This window comes from Delphinapterus leucas, chromosome 13 (assembly GCF_059928025.1).
Source record: "Delphinapterus leucas isolate spDelLeu-1000000601 "Yukka" chromosome 13, BTC_Dleu_Yukka2, whole genome shotgun sequence".
Classification (NCBI taxonomy): domain Eukaryota; kingdom Metazoa; phylum Chordata; class Mammalia; order Artiodactyla; family Monodontidae; genus Delphinapterus; species Delphinapterus leucas.
Genome location: NC_143141.1, coordinates 55540156 through 55553701, shown reverse-complemented (window position 1 = coordinate 55553701; position 13546 = coordinate 55540156). Strand labels below are relative to the sequence as shown.

At 37.5% G+C, this 13546-nt stretch overlaps 1 protein-coding gene and 1 non-coding gene across 2 annotated transcripts in view; both read left to right on the top strand.

Annotated features, from left to right (window-relative positions):
• MSH2 (mutS homolog 2) overlaps positions 1-13546 on the top strand; it is a 68670-nt gene that overhangs the window by 38137 nt on the left and 16987 nt on the right. Inside the window, exon 8 of the mRNA XM_022573905.3 lies at positions 5098-5207. Within this exon, the coding sequence (XP_022429613.1) occupies positions 5098-5207 (110 nt within the window). The remainder of the gene's footprint in view (positions 1-5097; positions 5208-13546) is intronic.
• Positions 2537-2643, top strand: LOC115803442 (U6 spliceosomal RNA). Its single transcript, XR_004024194.1, has one exon. It is a non-coding gene; the product is annotated as a U6 spliceosomal RNA (small nuclear RNA).

Genomic DNA, 13546 nt, shown 5'->3' with positions numbered 1-13546 from the left:
ATCTTGGCTATTGTAAAGAATGCTGCTATGAGCATGGGAGGTGCAGATACCTTTTCCGATTAGTGTTTTGGGTTTCTTTGGTTATATTCCCAGGAGTGGAATTTCTGGATCATATGGCAGTTCTATTTTTGATTTTTTGAGGATCCTCCATACACAGTTTTCCATAGTGGCTGTACCAGTTTACAGTCCCACCAAGAGTGCTCAAGTGTTCCCTTTTCTCTACATCCTCACCAGCATTTGTTCTCTTGTCTTTTTGATGATGACCATTGTAACAGGCATGAAGTGTTATCTCATTGTGGTTTTGATTTGCATTTCCCTAATGTTGAGCATCTCTTCATGTACCTGTTGGCCATTCATATATCTTCTTTAGAAAAATGTCTGTTCATGTCTTTTGTCCATTTTTAAATTGGATTAATTGGGGTTTTTTGCTATTGAGTTGTGTTGTTAGTTTTTTATCTATTTTGGATATTAGTGCCTTATCAGATAAATGTTTTGCAAATATTTTCTCCCCTTCCATAGGTTGGCTTTTCACTTTGTTAATTGTTTCTTTTGCTGTGCAGAAGCTTTTTGGTTTGATGTAGTCCCACTCGTTTATTTTTAATTTTATTACTTGTGCTTTGGGTATTATATCCAAAAAATTATTGCCAAGACCCATGTCAAGGAGCTTCTCCCCCATGTTTTCTTTTTTCTAAAAAAATATATATTTATTTATTTATTGGCTGTGTTGGGTCTTAGTTGTGTCATGCAGCACCTTCACTGTGGCATGTGGGATCTTTCATTGCCGTGCGTGGGTTCTTTGTTGTGGCATGTGGGCTCTAGAGTGCACAGGCTTTGGTTGCCCTGCGGCATGTGGGATCTTAGTTCCCCCACCAGGGATCGAACCCACGTCGCCTGCATTGGAAGGTGGATTCTTAACTACTGGACCGCCAGGGAAGTCTCTCCCCCATGTTTTCTTCTAGGAGTTTCATGTTTTCAGGTCTTAACAAATTTAAGTATTTAATCCATTTCAAGTTAATTTTTTGTAAGTGGTACAAGATAAGGGTCTAGTTTCATTCTTTTACATGTGAATATCCAATCTTCCCAGCACTGTTTATTGAAGAAGAATGTCTTTTCTCCATTGAATATTCAGCAGCATTCTCAAAAATGAAATCTTCAGCGAGTTATAAATGAATCTTTAGGGGCTGACAATGAATCTAGAGTTCTTAGTGAAATTATTGAATTTGATTGCTTAGATATTCCCCATTTTGATGCATTTAAGGAGTTAACAGGGACTTCCTTAGCAGACCAGTGGTTAAGACTCTGTGCTTCCACTGCAGGTTCAATCCGTGGTCAGGGAGCTAAGATCCTGAATGCCAGGGCCAAAAAATAAAAATTATTAAAAAAAAAAAAAAAGCAGCAGCTAACAGTTATTTCCCAGTGTGATCTTTTGTATTTTTCCTAGGTGACTGTTGCATGTATCAGAACTAATGACCAGTGATTGGTTGCTTCATAAGCCCCTTGCTCCCTTCATAATGTCATTCATTCAGCATAGAGTTATCCATTGCCTACTTTGTGCCAGGCATTGTTCTGGGAACTACAATGGTAGATATGACAGATAAGGTCCCTCTTCTTATGGAGGTTCAGTAACAGTGGAAGGGTAGAGAGAGATAAATAAATGAGCAAGAATTTCAAAGAGTAGTAAGTACAACAAAGAAAGCATAATATTTTGATGTGACAGAGTGACTTGACTGGGCCAGGAAGATGCTGGACATGGTGGTCAAGGATGGCCTCTCTATGGAATTGCTGTCTCAGGTGAATCTCAAATGATGACAGAGAGCTCACTGTTAAGATCTAGGGGAGGCTAGTGGGGCCAGCTAGTATAAGTACCTATAGCTTGACTTGTTGAAGGAGTGAAGGGAAGCTAGGGTTGTCAAGCATAGCGATAGAGAATAAGGGCGCGCTTGTTAGGAGGTGAGGCCAGAGAGGTGAGGCCTATCCAAGGTTCTTAACATTTTTCATGCTGTGGACCCTTTTGGCTTCTAATAAAGTCTATGAACCACTTGTCAGAATAGTGTTTTTAAATGCGTAAAATAAAACACATAGAGTTAAATAGGAAGCCAATTATATTGAAATACACTTATCAAAATATAAAAGAAATTCTTGAGAAATAAGTCATTTTTATTAATGCATCAAATAACATGATCTGAGTGAAGTTCGAACTTCTTTAATTTTGAACTGATGAGTTTAAATGTTAAAGTTATCTCCAAAAAACTATAATATGATATGAAAATATATCTGGAATTTTAATTGATGACAAAGACACAAGTACTGATGATACTACAGTGGTTTATTACTTACATTAACAATGGAAGAAAATGCTTGATTCCAGTTAGAGGTTAGAGAAAATGAAGATGGGATTTACTTCTCTTCTTTGTTTATGTACTACCTTGAATTCAAGGATCTATGGACCTTTGTTTAAGACCCTGGGATAGATCATGTAAGGCTTTTTAGGTTGTGGTAACTAGTGGAAGATGGAGTTTATCAAAACCCAATGGTGGTGCTCACTTTGGCAGCACATACACTAAAATTGGAACGATACAGAGAAGATTAGCATGGTCCCTGCGCAAGGAGGACACGCAAATTCGTGAAGCGTTCCATATTTTTAGGTAATAGTGTTATTAAGATTTTATTTTAGTTTCTGTACTTCTGTAATTAAAAACAATCGTACTGAAAAGTATGTTATTTTGTTACTAGAAATAAAAAATGATTTTTAAAAAAACAACAACCCAATGGTGCCCATCAATTGATGAATGAATAAATAAAATGTGGCATATCCATACAATGGAATATTGTTCCTCAGTCAAAAGTAATGAAGTACTGATGCATGATACAACATGGATGAACCTTGAAAACATTATGCTGAGTGAAAAAAAGCCGTCACAGTATAATGTGATCCATTTATATGAAAAGACCAGAATAGGCAAATTTATAGATTCAGAAGGTGGATTAGTGATTGCCTAGGCTTGGAGGAATGGCAGGAGGTTGGAAGGAAATTGTAAGTTACTGCTAATGGGTACAGGGTTCCTTGTTTCTTTTGAGGGCAGTGACAGAGTTTGAAAATTGATTGTGGCGATGGTTGCACAAATCTGTGAATATACTAAAAACCATTGAATCATACACTTTAAAATGGAGAATTGTTTGGTATATGATTTACATCTCAATAGAGCTGTTATTTTTAATTAAAACCATAACCAATTGGGGGAAAAAAAACCCAGTTGGAAATTGCCAACTGGGGCTCAGTACAAATTACAAGTAGGGGAAGGAATTCAAGATGCTAGTGAAGGCTTTGCAGGATATGGAACAAATGAGCAGAGGAAGGGACTTTAACTCTGAGAAGAGCTGCAGCAAGGTGTGAGGGGCTAGAGGACATGTTCTGAAGTTTATACAGGTACTTCTGTAATAATACTACTTGTGTTTTCTTGGAAAACCTTACCTTCTTCAAAGTCATGTGCTAGAAAACAGAACTTACAGAAAAAAATAGAGATAAGGTAGACCTCAAAATATGAAAAATTTTAAGTGATTAATAACAAAAGCATTAACCTTTAATAAAAACAATAGCCTGTGTAAATCTCCATTGCATTTGTAGCCGGCATCAAGTGACACTGCAGCTTTAAAGTCTGGGGCTCATTTCCTCCTTCGAGATGCCCTTTGAGGGCATTTGCTTCAAATGTCAGTTTCAACAAAGTTAAAAATCTGAACCGGGTATATAGAATTCAGTTGAATAAAAATTTTCTTTTTAAACAGTGGCAAATGTTTTTGTACTCTTCATCTATACTCAGCCTTTCCACATACCTTAACATACTGGAAAGTATAATGGTCATTAAGCCAGCTACTCTGAGGTCTTTGTATGTTGCTAAGCTTACTCCTAATTGTGTGAAAGCTTTCCCTTGATCTCTTCAAAACATTAATGGGCTGGGAGAAAAATCATTCGTGAACCAGTGCCACCACCATGTTTTGCTGCCATCATTCCCCTCTTTACCAATAGCATATGAGCTAATTCAGAATAAAGAACCAGGCATTGTAGCACAACAGACATTATGTGGGCAAAGTTGTTTATAGACTGTCTAATGTTTCACACATATGTACTATTTTCTAAATATGTCTAGATGCTGTTGTGATTAATAATAAAATATGAATTCTCACAGTAGTTTTACTGACTGCCATCATAACGTTTTCATCATTTTCTCAATCAAGAGCTACCAATACGTCTGGAAAATGTTGGGAATTGTTGCTTTGGAGTGAAATGCAGTATGGTAGAGATTACTTGCAGCGTTCTCCTAAGGGAGTTTATTGGAGATCAGAAGAAAATCCTTGTGTTATAACCAATAATAATGCGTGGTAACTATTGCTGAGCTTCTGTTGTGTCAACTACTGTATATATACTAAGCATAGTTGTCTTATTTATTCATCTTCTAGGTAGCTGTTGTTATTACTCCCATTGTAATAGACAAGGAAAAGGAGGCTCCAGATCACAGAGCCATAGATACCAGAGCAGGGATTGGCTTCCAGGTCTCTCTACTCATGCCTTTCACACTATAGACTCTGTTGCTTCACTTACTTCTCTTCACATAATTCCCCAGCATGTGCTCTTGAACAGCATCAGGCGAAGTTCCATTTACTTGTGGTTTGATTTAACCTCTGTTAATTGGAGCACTGTATTATTAATGGAAATTAGGGATTTATAAGGTAAGTTAGATATTTTATTTTAATGACTTCAACTTTGGGTTATTAAATCTAAAAAGAAACGCTATTCATTTGGTTGTAGTTAATGTCACGTTTCTGCATCTATAGTACCTCTTCTGAAGGAGGTTAACAGACATGCAGGGCAGGCAGTGTTTTATTAGTAGGAAACTTTGAGTGCCAGATCATCTCCCTTACTATATAAGTACTAAACACATTTGAATTAAGACACCTGAGTGGGTAGTAACTTCAGAGATCTGCTACACAGTTTGTGCTTTTGGGATCAAAGGCTGCTCATTATTGCAAATTTTCATGATTTGTAGTTTTGTATTTTTAATATAGGACCTATTTATTTATTTACTTTTTGCTTTCTTTTAGGAAAACATCAGGCATTGTTGTTGGCAGTTTTTGTGACTCCTCTTATTGATCTTCGTTCTGATTTCTCCAAGTTTCAGGAAATGATAGAAACAACTTTAGATATGGATCAGGTATGCAATATACTCTTTAAAACAAGCGGCAGAATAGTTTTGAAAAGCAAAGGCACATCAGAAAACTTTCCAGATTTCTCTTTCTAATATTTAATTTCGGCACTTTTGTAAGGCACCTTTGAGACAGTGGATGTAAGATTAAGTGATGGGAAAAGGTTTTTAAACTTTTTTTTTAATAATCATTTCAGTGGATGAAAATTAAGAAAGATTAACAGAGGAAGTGAATGTTGGGCATAAGTGGCCTGGTTAAAGGAAATTTCATAAATAAAAGATTTCACATGTGCAAGCTGAGTTTTGTTTTAATTCCAAGAAAGAAGGAAAGTTATAGTCACTGGAAAAGGGAAAGGTATAGAGGTAAACATAGAACGTAAGAGAAGTCAGCTTCTCTTGTTTTATTTTCCACGTAGAGAAGGTCTTTGGGGGAGGAGGGTAGAGTATGGGTGTATCTCCTGAGTAGTTGTATACTAAAAAGTTAACCATGACTCTAAATACTAATACTTTGAAATTTTCTACACTAACTTTCCTGTTAAATATAATCATGCAGGAAATATGTGCTTACATTATTCTTAATAAGAATAGTTAGATTCTTTGCATTCTTCTTAATAACTGGATTAAGTGGAGTTAACATTTGCCATATATGATGTTGATTTATTTTGTTTTTACTGGATCATTAACTGAGATTTAAAGAAATTAAACCTCGTTTACTCTGTGCTCTTTGGATTTTAGAAGCACGTGTATGTGTGTGTGTGTGTGTGTGTGTGTTTGTAGGTATAAATGCTCTTTTCTGGTAATTTGTCAGTGATAGGGCAATCTTTTCCATTTACTTGTAGGTTAAACAGTCAGAAAACTTGCATCATTCATCCTTTGTTTAGGAAAACTTGTGTTTTAGCTCTTGTTTCCTCTGTAATGTTGCTGTTAGTGGAATGATTTTAGGTGCCCAACTTTTAGATCATTGGGAGCCCAGCAATCTGTTTTAACAGGCCCACCAGGTGATTCTGATATATGATTAAGTTTGAGACCCACAGTATGAAGGCATGGAGATAGCAACTTAGAAGTTTCTAATAAAGCTGGCCACAAAGGGCAAAATCAACTGTAGCATTTCATCAGAGCTTTGCCTGGCCTCGGGGTTCCTTCAAGTGTGTAAATAGGTGTAATGACATGGAAAAGTTTAATTCTTGCTTTCCCACCTCGATTTTAGTCAGAGTTTTTGTTAACCATCAAGAGCTACACATTTACTTGCTTTCATTTAAAGGAATGTTTACAAATATCCAACTCTGCCTAGTCACAGGTAAGGCCACATCCTCACCTGTTGGGACGAAGGGGGCAGCAGTATCCAGATGTTTAAAAATCTTTGGATTTTAGAAGCATATTAATGTGTGTGAGTGCGTGTGTTTGTGTGTGTGTGTCGTCTGTGTGTGTGTAGGTATAAATGCTTCTTTTCTGGTAATATTTTGTCAGTGATAGGGCAGTCTTTTTCATTTACTTGTAGGTTAGTGTGCTTGTGGGTAGTTTTCCAGAAAGAGATTTAAAATACCAGGATATAAATTTTTAAACTGTTGTTCTTTATTTGGTGCATTTCTACTTATAAATGGAACATATAGTATTAGAACAAGTGAAACAAAATGTTGGAAAGAAATACAGAGTCAAAAATGACCGTCCTTGATTTTTCTCCTTCCCTCTTTTCAGATGAACAATGTTAATAGCCTGGTGTGCTTTCTTCAACTCCATTGTATTATCCTTATTGTGGGTTAAGGATTTTTACTTTGCTCTGAAATACTTGACACATATCTGTTAAACTAGAATTTGCTGTGACTGTAAAATAGTAGTCAGTGTTCACTCTTGAATGACGCTATGGGATTAGAGCGTTATAAGATTTTATAAATGTCTGGGAAGAGTGGATTGCGAAGGTAAGCAGTGCAATAATTGGTTGGATATAGACTGCAAAAGAAGAGGTCATTTGTCCTAATTTCATTGCTGTCACTTTAGATACGACAAGCCCCAGTTTTTAAATCTGAAAGTAGAATATTAAGTAGTTAACTTTGTAGGGGAAGAAGGCTTTTCTTCTCCTTTTCTTAGGTTCATTGTTTGGGGGACTGGTAATTAAACTGACCAAAAAAAAAAAAAATTTAGCAAGAGAACAGACTTGGAGTTCACAGAAAAATGTAACTCAAGGAAGCTGTTAGAATTTGGGAATATTAGGGGAAGGGGAGTGGGAGAAAAGGCACTTATTGTAAAACAAATGGCTTTTAGGAAAGATAAATGAGCTCTTTGGAGAACAGATGGAAGATAGGATAGTTTTGACTTCCCTGGTTGTGAAACTCCCTGGGAAAGGACTTAACGATAATTGAGTTCTTTGGGGAGGCTCTGCTTTTAGGGAGATAAGAGAGTTCAGAAACAAAGTCTACTCTCATGCTTTCATCTCAATATAATTTTTATGCCACAGCGACATGTTGTGGACCCCTTCAACATTAAGTACTGTGCCAGTAAGATGTGAGTTATGGGTTTGCTTTTTAAAAATTTTCTGAGTAGATTATTTGTGGTTAAACTTAATATCAGTTAGGACTCTTTATTTTTGCAGGTAATCTAAACTCTCAATATACCTTGGCTCATGAAATTTTAAGTCTAGAGATACGGTAGGCTTTATTTAGAGTCGCTTTATTCAGCAGCTCTGTGAGGCCATCCAAAGGACCTAATTTCTTGATCTCTTCTACTTTTTTATGATTTAAATTTTGACCTAAGGCTGGTTCCTCTTTTGGCTCTAGGATGGCTACCTACCAGTAGCAGTTCATGCCATATTCCAAGAAAGAGTCCTGAAGTTTGCCTTGATGGGACTATTTAAACAATGATTGTGGCCAGAGAAATAGAATGGGATGTTTGGCCTAAGATACAAGGGGTAGGTTATTTCTCTAGTTGGAGATACACAAAGTAAGAGCACTACTGGGAAGGGAGAAGGAGGGAAATAACTGTTATAAGACCACCAGGAGTGTCTCCTAAGATTCTGTCTTTATTCTCAGTTACAAACTTTTAAACTTAGCTCAGGTTATGAGGTGAATTCAAACCTTCACTGTCATTGTAGATATTTGTAGTGAATTTAGGCATTTCAGTTACGTGACTCAGAACCACTTTGAGAAAACCTCAAGAGGATATCAATCATTTCATGTATGATTTCATATTTTCTACCTGTGCACTTAGGAATTCATGTGATGAGAGGAGCAGTCATTTATATGAGTGGTTGGGTTAATTTTTGTTTTTTCCTAGGCTTAGCTTTTTATATAAATGCGTTGGGTGTTTTTTGTGGCTGCTTTCCATAAATCTTATAGAAAGGTTTTTTTTTTTTTTTTTTTTTTTTGTGGTACGCGGGCCTCTCACTGCTGTGGCCTCTCCCATTGTGGAGCACAGGCTCCGGACACACAGGCTCCGGACGCGCAGGCTCAGCGGCCATGGCTCACGGGCCCAGCCGCTCCGAGGCACGTGGGATCCTCCCGGACCCGGGCACGAACCCGTGTCCCCTGCATCGGCAGGCGGACTCTCAACCACTGCACCACCAGCGAAGCCCTGCTCATTTTTAAATTGTGTTATCTTTCTGTTGTTGAGTTGTAAGTGTTCTATTTATATTCTGAATATATTTCTAGTAGATATATATTTCTGAGTTTTCCAACTGCTAAAAGTTGTTCATAGTGATTGCTTATTATTTTTAAAAGGACTGCTGTATTTGCAGATAGATTTCCTGTTTATTTTTAATATAATTTGTTTGTGCCTCCCTTGACACTTCTTCCTTTCCATAGTTTGTCTGTTTTTTAGAGAATCAACTTGTCTAAATCTACCTTTAAAATCCTCTTTTGTATCTTTGGGTTTTTTTTTTTTTCCATTAATTTCCATTCTTACATATATATTTCATCTAATTTTGGTCTCTTTTCAGCCTCTTTAGTTGAGCGTTCACTATTTTTCCAGCCTTTTCTTTTTTAGTAAGCACTTAAGATTATACTTTCCGTTCATTGTGTTGTTTTAGCTGACTGAATCCTATACGTTTTGAGAGGTACAATTTCTTACTTAGTTTTAAGTCCTTTATTCCATTATCATTTATTTGTTCTTTGGTTTGTCATTTGTTTAGAAGTAAGTTTTTGTTTAGAAGTAAGTTTTTAAATTTCCAAGCTTGGTATGTGTCAGTTTCATAAAACTTCTCCATGTGTGTGTGGATTATGAGTGCTCCCTAATTTTGGTTGCAGAGTTCTCTATATGTCCATTAGATAAAGCTTTAGTTGTTTTGTTCACATTGTCTGGATACTTGCTAATTTTAATCTGCTGAGTTACTGAGAGAAATGTGGATGTCTTCATAAATTCAGTACATTTTTGCTTCATATGTTTTCAAGGCACAGAGCTGTCATTTTTTGTGCGTGGGGGGGCAATTGAACCTTTATCATTCTTAGGGATATTTAAATAATAGTAATGCTATTATTATGTAATGCTTTTTGCCTCAGATTTATTTTGTCTGATTATAAGAAAGCAGTGCCAAAAAAGTGCCTTCTTTTTTGTTTTTTACATGGTATATCTTTTTCCATCCTTTGTGAGTTTTTTTGGTTTAGGTAAAACTTATAGCTGGATTTTATTTATTTTAAAATTTAATTTGAGGGCTTCCCTGGTGGCACAGTGGTTGAGAATCTGCCTGCCAGTGCGGGGGACATGGGTTCGAGCCCTGGTCTGGGAGGATCCCACGTGCCATGGAGCAACTAAGCCCGTGTGCCATGACTGCTGAGCCTGCACTCTAGAGCCCACGAGCCACAACTACTGAGCCCGTGTGCCACAACTACTGAAGCCCGCACGCCACAACAAGAGGGGCCACCGTGGTGAGATGCCTGTGCACCTCAGCAAGGAGTAGCCCCCGCTCGCCGCAACTGGAGGGGGCCCGTGGCAGCAACAAAGACCCAGCACAGCCAAAAATAAATAAATAAAATAAATAAATTTTTTAAAAATTTAATTTGATAGGGACTTCTCTGGTGGTGCATTGGTTAAGAATCTGCCTGGCGGTGGGTTTAATCCCTGGTGTGGGAAGATCCCACATGCTGTGGAGCAGCTAGGCCCATGAGCTACAACTGCTGAAGCCCGCGTGCCTGGAGCCTGTGCTCTGCAACAAGAGAAGCCAGCGCAGTGAGAAGCCTGTGCACTGCATCAAAGAGTGGCTCAGCTCGCCGCAACTAGAGAAAGCCTGCACGCAGCAATGAAGACCCATAGCAGCCAAAAAAAAAAAAAAAGTTTAATTTGATAATCTCTTTTTTTAAAGTGGCAATTTGGATTTATTTCTACCGAATTATTTTGTGATTCTTATCGTTCCTGGTTCCCCTTACCTGTTCTTTCTTAATTTTATGTTGATTGGGTTTTAAAAATTCCCATTTTCCCTCTTATGCTCCTCCTCTATCCTATCACACATGCACTGGTTTGAAGTTCTTCACAAATTTTTTTTAAAAATGTGTATACATAACTCATCAAAGTCAAAAATGTTATCAGCATCTTCTCCCCCAGAATACTAGGACCTTAGAATACCTTAGATCAGATTATATTTCTTCATTACTGGTTGATATTTTAGTTCTATCTTTTTTACCCCTTAGATTTCTCTATAGTCAGTGTTAAGATTTGCCCGTCTGCTTACCATTTTCTTTGCTGTTCATTTCTTCTTCCTGGATATTCTTTAGGAGTTCCTTTATTGGTGGGGGGAAGTCTGTTAGTCAGATTTTGTTTGTTGGAAAATGTCTGTATTTCACCCTTGTTCTTTTTTTTATTGGGGTATAGTTGTTTTTACAATGTTGTGTTAGTTTCTACTGTACAGTGGAGTGAAGTAGAATTCCCTGTGCTATACAGCAGGTTCTTATTAGCTATCTATTTTATACGTATTAGTGTATATATGTCAATCCCAATCTCCCAATTCATCCCACCCCCGAACCCCTGCTTGGTGTCACCCTTGTTCTTGAAGGATATTTTATCTGAGTGTACAATTCCACATTGACAGCTACTTTTCCTTAGTACCTGTAAGATTGTGTTGCATTGTCTGCTGGCTTGCACTATTATTGTTTACAAGTTTTGATCCCAGATATTGGTTCCTTTTACTACACTGGGCCCAAAAGTGGATTTCTTTTTTATTTTTCCTATTTGGATTTGCTGTGTTTTCTTAATCAGAGAATTCATGTCTTTTATTAGTTCTGGAAAATTATTAGTCATTATCTCTTTGACTATTGTGTTTACTCTTTTTCTAAAGCTATGATTAGACATGTGTCATCGCATTCTTTTTCTGCCACGTGTCTGTGCTTCTCTCTTTGTGATTATTTCAGATGGTCTCATTCTTCAGCTCTAATATGTTGTTTAACAATCCCATTGGGTTTTTTAAAATAAATTTATTTTATTTATATTTATTTTTGGCTATGTTGGGTCTTCGTTGCTGCGCGTGGACTTTCTCTAGTTGTGGCGAGCAGGGGCTACTCTTCGTGCGGTGCACAGGCTTCTCATTGTGGTGGCTTCTCTTGTTGCAGAGCACGGGCTCTAGGCGGGTGGGCTTCAGTAGTTGTGGTGCAGGCTCTAGAGCACAGGCTCAGTAGTTGTGGCCCATGGGCTTAGTTGCTCCACGGCATGTGGGATGTTCCTGGGCCAGGGCTCGAACCTATATCCCCTACATTGGCAGGCGGATTCTTAACCACTGCCCCACCAGGGAAGCCCGGGTTTTGTTTTTTTTTTAATGATTATATTTTTCATTTATAGAAGTTGTTTGGTTCATTTCTAAGTCTAACTAGTCTTTTTTTTTTTTTAGTAGTAGCTTGTTCTTTGCTCAGGTGTTCCATTCCCATTCTTAATATTCCATCTCGAAAATTTCTTGCATTTAAATCTGTTCCTTCTTTCTGCTGAGTCTTACCGTTTTTTGTTTTTTGTTTTTTTGACTCTCTTACTCGTGGTGGCTTGTTTCCTTGTCTGTTATGTATATTTAGATTATGAATTCTCATTTATCTGGGTTCGTTCTGTGCAAATCATACAGGCAAATCATATATGCTCTCAGATAAAATTTGCTTTTGCCTTATACCCTACAAATGTAATTAACCCAATAACACATTTATTTCTCAGCCTGTAGCTTTCTACATTTGTTAGGGCAAAGATTTAGCTGTTGAAAAAGAAACCTCAAATAAATCGATAACAGTGGCTTAAACAGGAATAGGGGTTTCATTTTCTATCACGACAGTGTGGGCATAGCAGCACAGGGCTGGCAGGGCAGCCCCACTGTCTCTGCACCCTGTCTCCCCTTTACTTCTCTAGCATCCTTAGGGTGTTGCCTTCATCTTCAAGGTCCAGGATGGCTTACTACCTTATCTTTATTCCAGCCAATGGGAGAGGACTAAAGGGGAAGAGGAGGACACATCCTGGAAATGGTACACATCATTTCTGCTCACATTCTGTTGGTCAGAATTTAGTGACATGCCCACACCAGCTGCAAGCAAAGCTGGAAAATGTAGTCTTTGTTCTTAGTAGCTACGTGTCTCATGAAAAATTGTCAGTTCTGTCACTGTAGAAAGAGGGGATAATAGAAATGGCCATACCCAGCAGCCTTTTTCACTGCTAAGACATACAGCAGACATTTGAAATCCCAACTCCAGTGAAGGCAGGCTTTTATTTATTTATTTATTTAAAATTAATTTTTATTGGAGTATAGTTGATTTCCAGTGTCGTGTTAGTTTCTGCTGTACAGCAAAGTGAATCAATTATACATATACATATATCCACTCTTTGTTATATTCTTTTCCCATATAGGTCATTACAGAGTACTGAGTAGAGTTTCCTGTGCTAGACAGTAGGTTCTTATTAGTTATCTATTTTATATATAGTAAAGGCTGGCTTTTAGTCACACATTGTCAGAGAGGAGATTCTGCCCCCGCCTTCCCTTTTCCAGGGGCCCAGGCTGATAGAGGCACGTTTCCCTAATTGTTACCATATCTCATGAGGTAGGTTTTTAACATGGTCCCCCAGCCTTGCTCTATGCTGGGGACTCTCCACTTTGCAGGAGCTCAGACATAGTTTTCCCTAACTCAACTATACACTTATTTGAAAAAGTGCTTATAATATTTCATCTAGTATTTCTAGGATAGTGGAGTTTTTGCTTTTGTTTTTGAAGATTTCTAGTATCTTCCATACTTACTTTCTCCTCTCTAATTACTTTAATCTCTTTCATGTGAATTCTCTCTGATTATATCAAGTCTTTTCTACTATGTCAGTACAGGTAATTTGATTCAACAGTATCTCTCCTCTTCTTTGTTATGTTGTATTTATTTGTATTTTAATGATATTGCTAGGATCTAACTTCCCTTCCT